This window comes from Pteropus medius, unplaced genomic scaffold, assembly GCF_902729225.1.
Source record: "Pteropus medius unplaced genomic scaffold, Ma_sr-lr_union100, whole genome shotgun sequence".
Classification (NCBI taxonomy): Eukaryota; Metazoa; Chordata; class Mammalia; order Chiroptera; family Pteropodidae; genus Pteropus; species Pteropus medius.
Window position 1 is genome coordinate 28573964 of NW_024344378.1, and position 16694 is coordinate 28590657.

General features: G+C 42.0%; 1 protein-coding gene across 1 annotated transcript; it reads left to right on the forward strand.

Moving 5' to 3' along the window:
• The first annotated feature begins 304 nt into the window (after positions 1-304).
• Positions 305-16008, forward strand: ACTA2 (actin alpha 2, smooth muscle). The gene is made up of 9 exons (XM_039871780.1): positions 305-472; positions 4193-4347; positions 5793-5921; positions 6798-6908; positions 9008-9092; positions 9434-9595; positions 11087-11278; positions 12605-12786; positions 15466-16008. The coding sequence occupies exons 2-9, from the start codon at positions 4219-4221 to the stop codon at positions 15607-15609; spliced, it is 1134 nt and encodes a 377-aa protein (XP_039727714.1). The 5' UTR covers positions 305-472; positions 4193-4218; the 3' UTR covers positions 15610-16008.
• Positions 16009-16694: the final 686 nt, after the last annotated feature.

A 16694-nucleotide genomic window follows, 5' to 3' on the forward strand; every position in this document is an offset into this window, starting at 1 on the left:
TTGCAAGCCACCTTTGTTGGAGAGTTCTTAAAAGGCGTCTCCTTTCTGTTCTCAGCTCATTAGAAAATGCCTTGAAATGCCAACAGGACAGCAGGCTGGCATCTTCTGAGGAATGTGCAATCCATGCCTGCATCTGCCCCTTACATTAGCTCAGTATCTCCGGGCGTTTCAGCAGTTGTTCTGAAAGCTTGGGGTGTTTATCTCTCGCAGGCAGCTGAACTGCCTCCCATTTCATGAGAAGAGCAGTGGAATGCAGTGGAAGAGACCCAGGCCTCTGGCCACCCAGATTAGAGAGTTTTGTGCTAAGGTCCCTATATGGTTGTGTGAGACCGAAGGACAGGCTCAAGTCTGTCTTTGTTCCTTGTTTGGGAAGCAAGTGGGAGGGGAGCAGGCCAAGGGGCTATATAACCCTTCAGCGTTCAGCTCCCCTGAACACCACCCAGAGCAGAGAAGCCCAGCCAGCACTGTCAGGGTAAGTGGCACTACCCGGGGATGTGACTGACAGATTCCAGTGACTCTGATGTTACCCAGTATCATCCATCAGACGTCATCTAAAGGGAATTGGCTGGGGCCATGTACTCTGAAATTCTGAATGAATATTTTACTATTAAAATGATTGTACAATTTAGCTCGGATGATCTAACATTAAAAAAGAAGACTTAATAAGCAGCTTGGTGTGGGGGAGGAGGGAGAGAGGAAGATGGAATGACATCTCTGTATCACCTGTAAAATCTATTTATACTAAACCAACAGCCCAGAGCTCGTAGCACTTCAGGGATGCAGTCTAATTGTTTGCATTGTTATCATTTGCATAAGTTATGCATTTATTCATATTTAGGTACTGGAAACTCCAGTATTTGGGGTTCAGATCTGGTGTGAGGATTCTTTATTAGACTATATTTCTGGTTCAGCAAAGGTGTCTGGAAGCGGCCTTTAGAAGAGAACCGAGCTAGTTGCTTAGTCTTTGGTATTGGCTACTTGTGTATTTGCTTCCGGGCTCCCTTGGCTCTAATTGGTAGTGTCTTCTGTGGGGGATGTACGTCTCTTGAGAGCAACTGTGAGCTTACGCTTTAGGATGTACATCGCGGTTGCTGGATTATTTGCAGCAGAGCGCAGCAGGAAACCAACTGAATCTCAGTGAATAAAGAGGGAAGGAGCAGGGCGGGCATCTGACAGCTGCTCATGTCTCAGCCTGCTGGATGTCTGCTTTGCGTTTCTCTCAGCCTGCGGAGGCGGGCGAGACTGTGGAGCCAGCCCTGTCATGCCCGGCTGAGCTCCGCTATAAATCAAGGCTTGGCAGCGTCAGCCTGAAATGGGAGTTTTCGCGCTGAGATTTTTTCCTTCCATTTTGTGACTCATGACTAAATATGGTTTGCGTTTCAAGACCGACGAGCTGGGAACTGCAACATTCTTTCCCCCCTTCCCTCCCACTAACTACTCTTTTTTGGCACCAGTTGCGCTCCAGTCAGTTGGAGCAAAGCCGCTGACCAGGGTGCAGTTCCAAAAGCAGACTTGCGACTCTATTTTACCTAATTAGGAAATGCTTTGCTCCAAACCGAGCTGCTCGTGCAGGTTAGAAAAGAGCTGTAAACCATTGAGCCAATTCTTTTCCGGGGACACATAGACTTCCTCTAATAATTGGACGTGTTTTTTGTTTGTTTGTTTGTTTTTTGCCAAATAAAAGTACATTTACTGAATTTTGAGATTTTTTTTCTGCATGCTAGTTATTGCCCACTTACTTTTTCTTTAGTGTATTCAAACACCGCCCCCCACCCCCACCCCAACAAAAGCACTGTTAAGAATGTGCATTCGTGGTGAACATCCCATCACATTTTCATAGTGTCCTATCCCCAATATTGTATTCCATTTCCAGCTCTTACTTTGGGTGTGGAAAGTCTGCGTCGCACATCCACAGAGAGCCTGTGATCCTGTTGCCAACTGCCTCTGACAAGTGTCTCAGGCTCTTAACACTTCTCTCCCTTACATCCATTTCTCATTTCTCTTCTAGCTTATTAATTGTTAGGAAGGAAGTCGAATCACATTTAGTGTCTGAAAAAGGAAGGCAAGGGTGAGAAAGGGAAAAAGGGAAGACATTGTCAAGGCCTGAGTCCCATTCTTACAAGTAGAATTCATGAGTTGAGGATTTCCATCCTAAGCCTCCAGGCAGTGAGGAAAGAAATCAAAGACTAGCAATAAAAAGATCTGAATAATGATAACAGTCATTTAATGATGTTAATGATAATCATTTGAAATGAATATTTATCAAGAACTCATAATGTAGACTCCACCGTAAATTATTTTAAATGCTTTAAAAAAAATCTAATCCCCATGAGAATGCTATGGGGTATGTACGGATATCGTTGCTGTTTTATAGATAAAGAAACTGTGATTTAGCGATGCCAAATAATTCAATTAGCCACACAGCTTCTAGGTGGTGCAACCTGGACCCCAACGCAGGCAGCATGACTCCAGAGCCAAACTCCAATCATTGAGCTCTGTAATCTCAGTTGTCCTAACTTTATCAGTTTTGGAAACGTGAACAAGTCACTTCAGCTCCTTGAGTCTCGATTTCCTTGTTTGCCAGTCGAAGATAATAGTACAAGCTCTGGATTTTAAAATATATTCTCAATGGAGAGTCATGTTTTTTTGCAAAGGATCGTGTGACATGAGGCCCTGCTGTGGAAGTTGTAGGCATTTCGAAAGATGCAGCATTGGTTTCATGGGAATGGTCTGGCAGAACTCCAGTTGTAATAGCTTTGTTTTCTTTTCTTGCTTCCCAGAAATTTTCTTAAAAGAGTTGCCTTTTATATCTAGGTCTGTGCGTGCAATGAGTTCCCCAGCTTAGAAGAATCTTACTTAACTTGAAATTCTAAGATCTCTAAGTCAGGCAGAGAACTCTGGGTGTCCCTCTCTTTACAAAATATTTCTATCTAACTGCTCTTGGAAAAATGGAAGGGAAGCTGGATTGAAAGCCAGGGGGTAGCCAAGAAGTCCTGATTCCTGGTTCAACGCTGCCTCTAATGCCCTGTGTGCACACACTTGAGCACATCACTTCCCTTGTGTTTTCTCATTTGTAAAAAGGTCATTGGACAAAAATGTTCTGTAATAGGCCTTCAATTTCCCAAATCTGTAAGTTATTACTTTTGCTCCAGCCTTTCAAATTTTGTCAGGATCCAAGCTTAAGAGTGGGATATTTAAAATATCGTTTTATTACTAAAAGAATACATGCTCGATTAAAAAAAAAAATTTAAATCTTAGGGAAGATAGTTAAAAAACACCTACAAAACCCAGCACTTTAAAATAACCCCCATCAGCACCTTGGTAAATATGATCAATCTTTTTGCAATGTATAAAAATACATTTTAATGGGATAATACAACGTTACATTCTCTAACCTGTTACTTTTAAATAAGAATATACTTGTGGCTTATCCTTTTATTTATCTTTGTTAATGACAACAATGTATTCTACTGCATGATGTGTAATTTATTAAACTTATTCTGGCTTGTTGGATTTACAGGCCGGCAGTGATTTTTGTTAATGGAGAATAACTATGGCCACTAAATTTTAAAGCACCTTCTTAGAAAATTTTGATTGATTCCAATGTTTTTTCCAAGAGTGAAATAAAAGCTCTCAGGATCCAAAAGAGATTTTTCTTTTAGATATTTTACATTAAATGTTTCAGCCTTTTAACATTTCCAATTTTTACATGCTTGTCTATCTCTCAAAATCTCCCTTTTTGAAAAAGTTTTTTTAAAGTTATAACATATATAGAAAAACGTGAGGTTGGGTGAATACCAACAGCAAATTCCAGATACTGCTTTATCATATGATAAGTTACTTGCCCCTCTGAAGATCTGGTTTCATAGTCTGATATTCCTATCTGTGCTCTACAGTTATTCATTCATTTGCTTACATAGTCAATCTTTAAAATGCTTATGGGCACATGAGACGTGCCAGCCACTGTGCTAGAGGCCGGTTGTATGAACATGGAAGTCAGAGTTTGGCTTATAAAAAGCTTGCAGTCTAATTAAAGTATTTTGAGATAAATGCCATTTTAGATAAGGGTCAGCTGAGAGTGCTCCAGGAGTACAGAGGAAGGGCTCCAAACCCATCCTGGAAGGTGGGAGTGGTCAGGTAAGTGTCACGGTGCTGGATCACAGCTGGGGTGGCTTCCTCCCTGTTCCTGCAGGACTGTGTGAAGTAGCTCCAGCCACGATGTGTGAAGAGGAGGACAGCACCGCCCTGGTGTGTGACAATGGCTCTGGGCTTTGTAAGGCCGGCTTTGCTGGGGATGATGCTCCCAGGGCTGTTTTCCCATCCATTGTGGGACGTCCCAGACATCAGGTGAGCAAAATTCAGGAAAATAATTTTGGAAAATTGTTTAGAAAAGTGAGAAATGAGGCTATAGATTGGATCCCTCTATGTCTGTATCCATGGGTATCCACAGATTGTCTATAGCTCTCTGCCCAGAAATTATGTAACCTTGCTAAAAATGTACCTCTGATGATTAATGTCAAGGAATAAGTGTCGGTTTCATACACATCATAGATTATCTAGTGGGTGTCTATCAGATATGTCTGTCCCTTTTTCATAAGTTCCTTTGGTCTAAATATAATCTTTATCATCATCATCATCATCATCATCATTATCATCAACATCATCAGAAACACTTATGAGTTACCTGATGTATATTATACTTACTCTTTGGAGAGAAACTAAACTAAAAACCCAGGTCATTCATTCTCAAAAAGTTTGATGCTAAGATAAAAGTAAGCATTGTTAACAAATGTAATTTTGCATACTGCTAGTAGTCAATGACATTATATCCGGACAGCCACATGATAATTTTATATATCAGAATGTATAAACAAAATGTTGGTGGCAGCCACATGGTAAAAACTGAAAATTTCATCTCAGAAAATACAATTCATCAGAAATGTATTTTGCTCATTGAACCTATCTGAGTGATATTTATGGCTCTCAGTATGGCAGATATTCACAAGAACAAATAATAGAAGTCTCGCCCAATGCATGAACTCGCTCTTTGTTGAACCGTATGCAGTGTATGCAGTGGGGTTATTTTGCACAAACCACTATTTACAGATCTACAGTAGCCATGACTGTTTTGCAATTCTGAAACAGTCACTCTAATGCATTTTAAAATTCCAGTAGTGAGAATTCTCTTTCTTTTTTTTTTAAGTTTCATCTTAACGATTAAAAAAATATATCTGATGTATTTTGATGTTGATTGGTATTGATTTACCTATCAGAAATCAAACTGAGTGTTTTTTTTGTTGATGTTATGCTTTTGCTTATAATGGTTAGAAAATAATATTCATATACTCTTAAGTAGGCAACAGCTTTAAAGGTACAGTTTAAGGGATTTATTAGAGGTAAAATGATATTTAACTTATATGTAAAATTTTCATACATTCATTAAACAAATACTTATTGAGTGACAAATATGTGATAGGCAATTTGTTATAGCGGCAAACCAGACAAACACAGTCTCTGCCTTAACAGAGCTCATCAAGGAACATAGAAGATACAACACACATGTCAAGTTGTGTTACCACAGGGTCCTCTGCCATCTGGAGGCCGATTTAGTCTGTTTCCAATCAACTGAGGGATGTTTCTTAAGAACATAATGACCATTAGGACGCAGCATATTGCTGTTGGTACCAAAAAAGGAACTTTTGTCTTATGATAATTTAACCTTTTGTGATTGGACTGTGATCAATTCATAAGTTCTGGGAGAGGCTGATTCATTATGTGTTGAATCTTTTTAGGGAGTAATGGTGGGAATGGGACAAAAAGACAGCTATGTGGGTGATGAAGCACAAAGCAAAAGAGGCATCCTGACCTTGAAGTACCCGATAGAACACGGCATCATCACCAACTGGGATGACATGGAAAAGGTACCGGGAGTTTCGCCATAGGTTGAGCCCTCAGGTTGCGTAATTCCCTTGGCCCCTGATTCAAAACATTGTACGACTGCTGGGGAAAATAATTGGCTCACTTGAAGGTCAAACACGTGCCCATGAATGGACGGTCCAGAGTGTGCCAATGGAAGCAGGCTTCTCACGGCCAGGAGAGCAAAGACGGAGATGGAGAGGATGGAGGCAGGAGATAGGGCGACCTGTCCTCTTCTTAACATACACTGCAGAGAAAAGTTTCCTTAAAAATTTCCTTACAAATAGCAACTAGGTTTTAAGGTTGGCTTTATTTGTACATTCATGTTTTCATTTGTCCTTTTACTTAACTAAATTAAATCATTTTCCCATGAATATTAACTAAAGTGAAAGTAGGGGATAAAGAAAACAGTTAAATAATAATAACATTTACTCTGGGCCAGGCACTGGGCTAAAGAGTAACTCCAGGGTTACCTTACTTAATGCTCACAAAGACATACTAATTATTTTCACATTACTCATGAAGAGACTGGAGCTGAGGAGGGTTAAAATATCGCCTAAGCTCACACACCCAAGAACTGGTCGAGCTGGAATTTGAACTCAGATTTGGCTTCAGAGCTTGTGCCCTTAATCACTGCACATCCCACCTCACAGGCCTGCATTTGGGTTTTTGTTCATTCATTTATTAGATGTGAATCCTGGGGTAAGTTACGCACAGTCTTGGAGCTTCAGTCTCAGTGTCGGTGAAATGTGGGCACTTCATGAGTGCTTGTCAGATTTTATTTGGTCCTGGTTTCGTTGAGCTCGTTCTGGTTCTTCCTGGGGTCTGCAGTGCTCCCTTAACATTGTATCATTGCGTGTTTCCTGTGTCCCCCCCACTAGATCTGGCACCACTCTTTCTACAATGAGCTTCGTGTTGCCCCAGAAGAGCATCCAACTCTGCTCACCGAGGCACCCCTGAACCCCAAGGCCAACCGGGAGAAAATGACCCAGGTAAATACTCACTCCGGAATCTAGCACTTTGGGCTTGGGAAAGTCCTGTTTGAAAGGGACAGTGCAGGACAGCAGAGAGATGGCCCATTACAGCAGTCCACTCATAGACTGACTACTTCCCAGGAACTTGGGATTCCAAAGGATGGGAACATCTCGATGGTACTTATATTCTTACTGCAGGAACTACTCCCTCTGACCTCTGACCTCTAAGAGCAATAGGGCATTTAAAAGATTTAATTGAAAAAGCAATGTGTTTAGGCTAAAAATTCTAAGAAGTCATTTCTAAGTGCAAGATAATGTACAGTGGGGAATTTTAGCTCTGGAGTCAGACAGATCTAGGTTTGAAAACTGGATCTGTCACTTATTAGCTATGTGACCTTACATACTTCACTTAACTTCTTAGAGCCTCAGTTTCTTTGTCTATATCCTGGGAATAATAATAGTGTGATTATCATTCAAAGGATTGACATGAAGTTTAATGAGGCAAAATATTACATAAGTATCATCATGCCTGGTACAATAAACATTCAACAAATAATTGTTATTATTGTCATTGTTGTGACTTGTCTGAAGCTCCAAGACCTTATAGCAGGAACCCATCCATTCTGCCAGCCAGACAAGGTTTCCAATCTGGATGAGCTCTCCAATGAAAGCATATATTGTCAGTTTCATACGTGCTATAGGTATGTGCTGGGCTAAGCACTTTACATGCATTAACTCTTTAAATCTTAATAAGGTGAAGCAGGACTTATTAGTATCCTGATAATGTAAATGAAGAAATCAAGGCTCAAATATTTTAAGTGATTGCCCTAAACTCCCACAGCTAGAAGCGGCAGAGCCTGTAACTGACCCATGGTCTTTTGGCCTTGGAGAATAACAAACGTAAAGACATCAGGGCCTTTTCCTCAGAGGAGCTTTTGGTGCTGATGCCAACACGCTAGCATTTTATTCTCTACAGGAAACTTCTGTGCACCTAGGAATTGCTCCGTGTAGCACAAAATGTTGTTTTTGATGGGTATTATTGCTCCTGTGAATGATATGGAGGCAAAAAATATAGTAGCTGCCATTTGCAACAACATGGATGGATCTCAAGATGATCACGCTAAGTGAAATAAGGCAGAAAAAGTTGAGAACCATGTGATTTCATTCATATGTGGGATATAAAACTAAAAGCAACAAACAAGCAACACAAACAAACAAAAAATCATAGACACAGACAAGAGTTTAGTGGTTACCAGAAGGAAAGGGGGCAGGGAGAGAGATAAATAAGGGTAAAGGGGGTCAAATATATGTGATGGAAGGAGATTTGACTTTGGGTGGTGAGCACAGTGCAATATACAGATGATATATTGTAGAATTGTACACTTGAAACCTATATAATTTTATTAACCAATGTCACCCCAATAAATTTAATTTAAAAAATTATAGATAGATATAGATATAGATATAGATAGATATAGATATAGATAAAGATATAGATATAGATATAGATATAGATATAGATATAGATATAGATATGAATATGAATATGAATATATGAATATGAAGCTTATAGATATATAGATATAGATAGATATAGATAGATAGATATAGTTGGGAATTATGGCTCTCTAACAAATGATGTCAGACATTCTGGTGAATAAACAGACCCAGGAGGATTTTGCAAATGGAGAAATAGAAGCCCATGGGTATATCAGTGTGCGCAACCTTCTCACAGGTGGCCTGGAGGGGCCGTGATTCTAACATTGTCCCTGGTCTGCATAAGCCGGGGCATTGGCATTCATACATGGTCCTCTGTTACCAGCAGACAGTTCTCATCTGTCAGGAATCAGGGCTCCTTCCATTGCAGCAAGAGTGGCCTCAGATTCCAGAGCTGGCCTTGACCTAGCAACTACATAAAAAAGCGGAACCGATTAAGTGGAACTTCAGACAAACCACAGAACTTGGCTAATTACAACCACTCTGAGCTTCAGGTTTAAAAGGTCTCTTTGTTTATACCAGAGAAGTCAAAATCTGCATTTATCAACAGGTGTGCTTTCTTGAACGCACTTGGTAAGACAGACAGCATCACTAACTGAGCTCTTTGGATTGCTTTGCAGATTATGTTTGAGACTTTCAATGTCCCAGCCATGTATGTGGCTATTCAGGCAGTGCTGTCCCTCTATGCCTCTGGACGTACAACTGGTAGGTGCCTGCAAGGAATGGGAGCCTCCCCTGGATACACCATCAGTATGGGTTTAACGGCTATAAACATGTGGGTTGTGGGAGTTAGTTAGAACTGACAGGGCTAATCCCAGCCCCAAAAGGTCTTCTCACCTTTAAAAATGAGCCCTTGAGCTTATATTTCTGGCAGGCTTCATCTGTTATTCCTTTCTTCTTCTCTTTCTTTCCCCCCAAGCCCTGTCTCTCCTCTCCTATCCTGTCAAATGCCTTCTTTCCTCCCTCTCAAATAAGCGGCTTAGAAATTCCCCTTCTACTAGACCAACAAGTAACCACTTGACAATATGGTACTCAACTGTCCCCAGGCATTGTGCTAGACTCTGGAGATGGTGTCACCCACAATGTGCCCATCTATGAGGGCTATGCCCTGCCCCATGCCATCATGCGTCTGGACCTGGCTGGCCGAGATCTCACTGACTACCTCATGAAGATCCTGACGGAGCGGGGCTACTCCTTCGTGACTACCGGTGAGGGCCGCAGGAGATGGAGGGAAGAGGATGTAGGGGCGGTGTGTTCTTCACAGACACATACAGGACCACAGTGACTATCCAAGGGAATGGTGGCAGGGAGCTTTGCAGATGGCAAAGGAAGGCAGCCTTGCCGACTCCAACTTCCAGAGCAAACTAAGCATGGACATTTTTGTTATGTGAAATTGCAAAAATTATTATACCATTTCCTGGAGAAGAACAGTTATAACCATCTAGTATGATGAGCTAGTCAGAGTTGTATTATTTGAACATGTTTTCATCTCCTCCATTAACAAATGGAAAAAAGAGTGCTGAGACTAAAGATAGTATGGTGTGGTGATTAACAATCTTTGAAGGTGTCTAGACAGGGCTTGGGTCCCAATTCTGCCACTCCCTAGCTGCGTGACCTTGGACAAGTTCCCAGGCTCGCTAAGCCATAGTCTCTTCATCTGTAAGTTGGGGGTGAATGTGGGCCATCACCACATGATTGTTGTATTAAACGAGATGATGCACATAGAATACTCAGCAAAGAATAAGCATTCAATAATTATTAGCTAGTATTAATACCAATCCAGCAGGCAGTGACATATGTGTCTTTGAACCCTGTGCTGGTGCCACTTGGTCTCCCCCGACAAGAGCCAGTCAAATATTACTAGAGATGTTGGGATGTCCGCAGTGCCGTTGGCCATAGCTGCCTGCTCTTCCCTCACCAGTTTAGTACTGTCCAAATGTTTAGGCTTCTGGACATGCCTGAGGCTTATTCTAGACTCCAAGTTTGAGCCCTAAAGACATTAAAGTCTCTTTTTAGAGTAGGGAGTTGAATTAATTCTGTTCTTGCCTCTGCTTTCCACAAAGAACCCCAAGACACCTCCAAAAGGTTCCCAGATAGAACTGATAGCTTAGAACTTCAGAGTGCAGGAGTCTGAAAGGTATCTACCTGCCCACTCTTCCATGCCTTCTTCAGTATGCCCCACTGGAGCCTCCTAGACTAGGAACGCTCATGTGCCCGAGCCTGCCGCTCTTTGGAAGGCAATGAGTATGCCAAGGGCTTACTGGAATTTACCTGGGCCAGGCAACATGGATCTCTGGAGCTTTTTGAGAACTGTGAAGCCCCAAAGGGGCTACTTCAGCATAAGAGTTTCATGTCAATTGAAAATCCAATATAAAAACTGTTATGAAACAATTATAATAGAGACTGATTAGTTAGTCCCCTAAAAAAACGTATAACAAGATTTCCTGCTCTGTGTCTTTCTCTACTAGCTCATTTTATCCCTGTCATGCATTATCCAGATGATAATTACTAAAAGTCTACTACATGGGAGGCATTCCGCTAGGACCAGAAGTGGTTCTTTCATGGACCAAACATTTACTTACCATCATGGATTTACATTACACACTTTTTGGAGGGAGAAACTGAATTATGAGAGAAACTGAATTAGGGCAGGTAGATTTTTAGCACCTGTGAGAACCCTAATGTTTGTATCTCGACAGCTGAGCGTGAAATTGTCCGGGACATCAAGGAGAAACTGTGCTATGTAGCTCTGGACTTTGAAAATGAGATGGCCACTGCCGCATCCTCCTCTTCCCTTGAGAAGAGCTATGAGCTGCCGGATGGGCAGGTGATCACCATTGGGAATGAGCGCTTCCGCTGCCCAGAGACCCTGTTCCAGCCGTCCTTCATTGGTAAGCAACAGAGTTCCACCCTGGGAAGGGGAGAGCTCCCTATCCTCCCCTCTCTAGCCAACCCTTGGCCACCAGCACCCTTCTGCATGTGGGGACATGCGAAGAGGCCACAAGGCCAAACACATTTCTAAACCAGGGCAAGAGAAAAGATGTCACATCTTAAAAATGAGAAGACTTAAGGTGCCAGGAAAGAAGTTTTTGTTCTAAGAAAACACTATTTTGTTGGGATTTCTTCAGTGCCCTTGGCCCTAGCTGCATGCTCTCTGCTCACCGGTTTTGTATCGTCCAAATGTTTAGGTTACAGCCAGAAGCATTCTTGGTGTTTGGTGAATGGTGGAATAATCAAGTATTCTCTGTGCTTAGGACACAGTGGAGCCACTGGATGGACAGGAAGGGTGTGCTGAATGCTGATTTTGGGAATAGTAGGGGAAGAGAAAAATGGAAGAGCCTGTTTCTGTATTAGCACTGATCTTTGGAGAACGGTTAGCGTAGTTGTTTACAGAGTGTAGGCTCCGGGACAGGTGAGCCTGGGTTTGAGTCTTAGTTCTATTTTCGTGATCTTGGGAAAGTCACTCAACCTCCTAAGCCTCAGTGTCTTCATCTATAAAATGAAGATCATAATAGTACCTCTCTCATAGAGTGGCTGTGAGAATTACATGAGATAAGTATGGAGCACTTAGCCCAGTGCCTGGCCAAAATGAGCACTCAATAATTATTAGGTATTTTTTTATTATTATTATTATTATTATTATTATTATTACATCACAACTCTGCAAAAGATAAAAGGCCATCTAGAGGTTCTTCTCAAAAGACCCACATTAGAAATTAACAAAAAGTTCAGACAAAAAAGTATCATCGAGATTGACAGAAAATGAGTCTGTCCAAATAAGATGAAGCACTTTTCTGATGATTCAGCACCATTTAGCTTTCAGGAGTGAGAAAATGGTAGCAACCAGAGAGAGACTTGGGGAGTTCTGAGCAACAGCTGTAGCGTTGGCTCAGTGTGGAACCTTCCACAGGGAGTTTGAAGGCTTTGCCTCTTATTTGGACCATAAGTTGTAGTGAATCCATTAAAAATCAGAGCTGTGATGTTGTTGCTCCCCAACCCCCTGGAGATGCTACAGCAGGCCTTCCTTATTAGACTAGAGGTGGGAGGACATAAGGCATTACAAGGACATTACGGTCTCTGAAGTGGGTGGTTTCTAGGGCATTTTGCTTACCTATCCTCAGTTCAGTGTGAGATCTCCCAGTCTCTCACATGGGTTGTTTGTGTCTGACCTGGATTTTAATCACACTCGAGGACCATGGCCTGGATCTCTTTTCCAGGGATGGAGTCTGCTGGCATCCATGAAACCACCTACAACAGCATCATGAAGTGTGATATTGACATCAGGAAGGACCTCTATGCTAACAACGTCCTCTCCGGAGGTACCACCATGTACCCCGGCATTGCCGACCGCATGCAGAAGGAGATCACGGCCCTAGCACCCAGCACCATGAAGATCAAGGTACAGTTTCATGACACACCCTATGACTAGCTGCTGGTGTGCCAAACCTATCACCAGGCTTGAAGGACTCTTCAGAGGCCACGTCTGGGTCACATGTGCTCACAGGTTCTAAGGATAGGCAGTGTGTACAAGTCCACAAATTCCATACTTTACAGGATATAAATTAATCTACGTCATAAGAGAAGCTGAATTAGTTTGTACAATATTTAATTTATAATTATCCTTGTCTATCAGCTATTTTCAGCAGCTTCGATAGAGGTCAACAGAGCGGCCCAGGTGCCCATCTCTTTTTAAAATACACATTCTGTTCCTCTTCTTCTTTATCACAAAAATAGTGCTTTGAACGTGTAGAATGTAAAGAAATTACAGATGAGCCAAACATATTTCTGATGAGGTTTAAACCCTGTAGATATAATAGTGCATACTCTTCTTCCACTAGTATACGTGATCATAGCTCAGTGGCCAGGAATGAGAATTTATCTTCATCTCTGTCTGGCACACCTTTTGATGTAGGTGCTCAAAAGCACAGAATGATTCCAGGAGGACCAAGCTCAGTCCCTGAGCCACCCAGGACCCCTGTATAGTGTGAGTTTTGAGTCCCAGTCAAAGAACTCTGAGATTAAATGGAGGAGGTTCTTTGGAGGCAACGTTACATGTGACTGGTGACTTCTCAAAAGTTATTATCGCTCTGTGAAATCAGAAGGCCACGCTGGGGCCCTCTGACCCCTGTCACAGGAAGCAGGAGAAAAGGCAGTCTAGGTGCAGTTCACAAATATTGAAACAAGGTCTCTGTTATCTGTACTCCCTTCTCTTTTTTTTGGAAAGGGTATGCAGGTCACCTAAATGACTGCTAGACTGAAGCATGCTGTCTCTCTGTAGTACAGGCTCTAAAACGCTGCAGGATGAGAGGAGAGAGTTTTCTGAGGACTCTCACTTCTTGGATGCCCCTGTGATCTGCTTTTACCCCCTCTTCCTCCCACACTGAAGGAAGATGAAACCAGCTGCTGGGCTCACTGACAAAGCCAGTCTAAGTCGGGGGTGTATTACAGGGAGAGGCTGTAGCAAGCTGGGTAGTTCCTAGTTCTTCAAACTTGGTTTCCTGAATAGAAATGAATGGGGAACTTTGGGCTCCAGTGTGGTGAGAGAAAACCTTTAAAAACCTGGGACCGTAAGATGATGACGTTAGAGGAAACCAACGCTGGATGAGGGGTCTACGAGAACTGTCTGTACTATCTCTACAACTGTTCTGTAAATCTAAAATTATCCCCAGATAGAAAAGTTACTGCTAAAACATAAGAAAACGAAACAGAAAACTAAAACGAACACCTGGGGAAGGTCTGGGTTTGAATATTGGGTCTGACGTGTACAGAACCCGTGCGAGGTAGGCCAGGTACTTAGACCTTCTCTGTTTCCTCATATGCGGTATGGGAGCATTTATTTATTTATTTTCAGTTACAATTGACATTCAGTATTATTTTATATCAGCTTCAGGTGTACAGCAGAGTGGTTAGACATATATAACATTTATATAATTTACGAAGTGATCCCCGTGCGCCACCTCCACCCAGTACCTACCTGGCACCGTACATAGTGATTACAATATTATTGATTATATTCCCTATGCCGTACTCTACATGCCCTTGACTATTTTGTAGCTACCAATTTGTACTTTTTTAAGCCCTTCCCCTTCTTCACTCATCTCCCTAATAATATGAGAGTAATTTAATACTTACTCTTAGAAGTGGCTATGAGATAATACATGTTAGTACAAATGCTTAGCATATTGCCTGGAACATAGTAAGTGCTCAGTAAATGTAAACTTCTTGCATTAAAAATAAATGTCCAACCAGAGCTTAGGGTATAAACAAAAATTAAACCCTTTCACCAAGACGTTTTAAAAACACCTTGTCTTTTGGCTGAAATGTCCATATTCACTTCTACACAAATATCCAAGTCTGGAGGGGAATTTGAAATTGCTCAACTGTGGTGATTTGGGGGCTGCTGCAGCTAGATGAGACCCCTGGCCTGATTCATTCCTCTGTGGGCCTAAATTATCCATTTATCTAAGAAATATTAGCATGCCCTTGCAGGTCAGGCCTGTGCAGTAGGTAAGGCCAACCAGGGCAGCTGAACCAGGACCCAGCCCAGGGAACGGGCCCCCCAACAAGGGACCCTGAGCCCCTCAGTGTTAAACGGTGCAACTCATTAGACTTAATCGGGTGGAAGAAACTTGTAGAGTAAGTTCTAGCACAATCAAAATTTCTCATTGAAGATGCTGGTGGTTGTTTCTATGGAAAGTGTAGAGTTCTGAGGCACAGCCTATGGAAATCAGAGACATTGTCAGGGCTCTTAAGCGGAGGCCACATAGGATTTGGGGCCAACTTTCAGTCTGTCCAATAGTAGGCTGAATGCGATAGAGGTGTTAAGGATGCTTTGGGTAGACTGTGCAAAGGAAGCCAGTAAAACAAATGTGCTCACTGAAGAATCTCTAAATCCAGAAGCTATTCACACATCTTTGGGTTATGATTGAGGTTAGAGTTACAGTTAGACACCTGACAGCCCAGACTGTCCCTGATGTTTAGGAAACTTCAGCCAGGTTCATGAAATCTGGACCACGGTAGGACATCCAGGCCCTGCCCTAGTGCATTAACGGCCCTTCTTTCTCATCCTGACCAACAGATTATTGCCCCTCCAGAGCGCAAATACTCTGTCTGGATCGGCGGCTCCATCCTGGCCTCTCTGTCCACCTTCCAGCAGATGTGGATCAGCAAACAGGAGTACGATGAAGCCGGGCCATCCATTGTCCACCGCAAGTGCTTCTAAAACACTTCCCTGCTCTCGGTCTCTAGCACACAACTGTGAATGTTTTGTGGAATAATGCTTTCAATTATTTTCCAAATCATTCCTGGCCAACGCTCTGACTCGTTGCCTATGTGTTTTTTAATAAATCTGAAATATATGACCTGTAACCTGTAGCCTCGGCCTCCGATCAGCACCCAGCTGTCACGCATTTCTGTTAGGTTGACTTTACCAGTTACAGAGTGGCTCCCTCTAGTGATGCAGCCAAGGACATGACACACCTAAGACGTGTATGAGTCCCAGGAAAGGGTAGAATCATATTCATATGGGAAGTTCCAACTAAATGCTGTCAGTGGGAATAATTTGAAAACACACAGAAGATAAATATAAACATGAATTAAAGTATATCGATAAAATAATCCACACCGATTTCACAACTTGCTGAGTCATTATGTTACTTTGCTCTCTTATAATCTCAGTACTGGTAGCCTAACGGGTAGATGTGTGTGTGTGTGAGTGTGTGCGTGCATGCGTACATACATATATATACATATATCTATACATATACATGACTTTTAATATGTCTAACATATCATACTTAAATATATATTAAGAGAACGTATGACTTTTAAGTTTATCAGGGGAAACAAAATTTTTAAAAAACATTAAGAAACACTGCTCTAAAATCTCATTACACATCTGGGACATTTCCTTCCCTCCTCCTGATCAATATCTGTCTCTGAGCAGGATGCTACAGATATATTCACATCAGAAGGGATGATACAGATAATACTTTCCAAGGACAACTGGTGTCAATCATCATGCTAAGGATTTTATACATAACCTTCCTTATTTGTTCTTCAGAACTATGTGAGGAAAATAGTATTATTGTGCCCATTTTTACAGATAAGGAAACAGAAGTTGTTCCCTTAATACCATTATACAGAGGAGCTGCCAACTTCAATTTTTCCCTTACCCGTCTGGCCTGAGAGGTGCAGAGGTATAAAAACACCCTCCCTGTCCTTAAAGGTCTTACTCAACGTGCTTTTCAATCCAGGCTGTTTAGCATTGTTGGCAGCATCCCAGCTCGGAGCTGCTGGTCCTCCCAT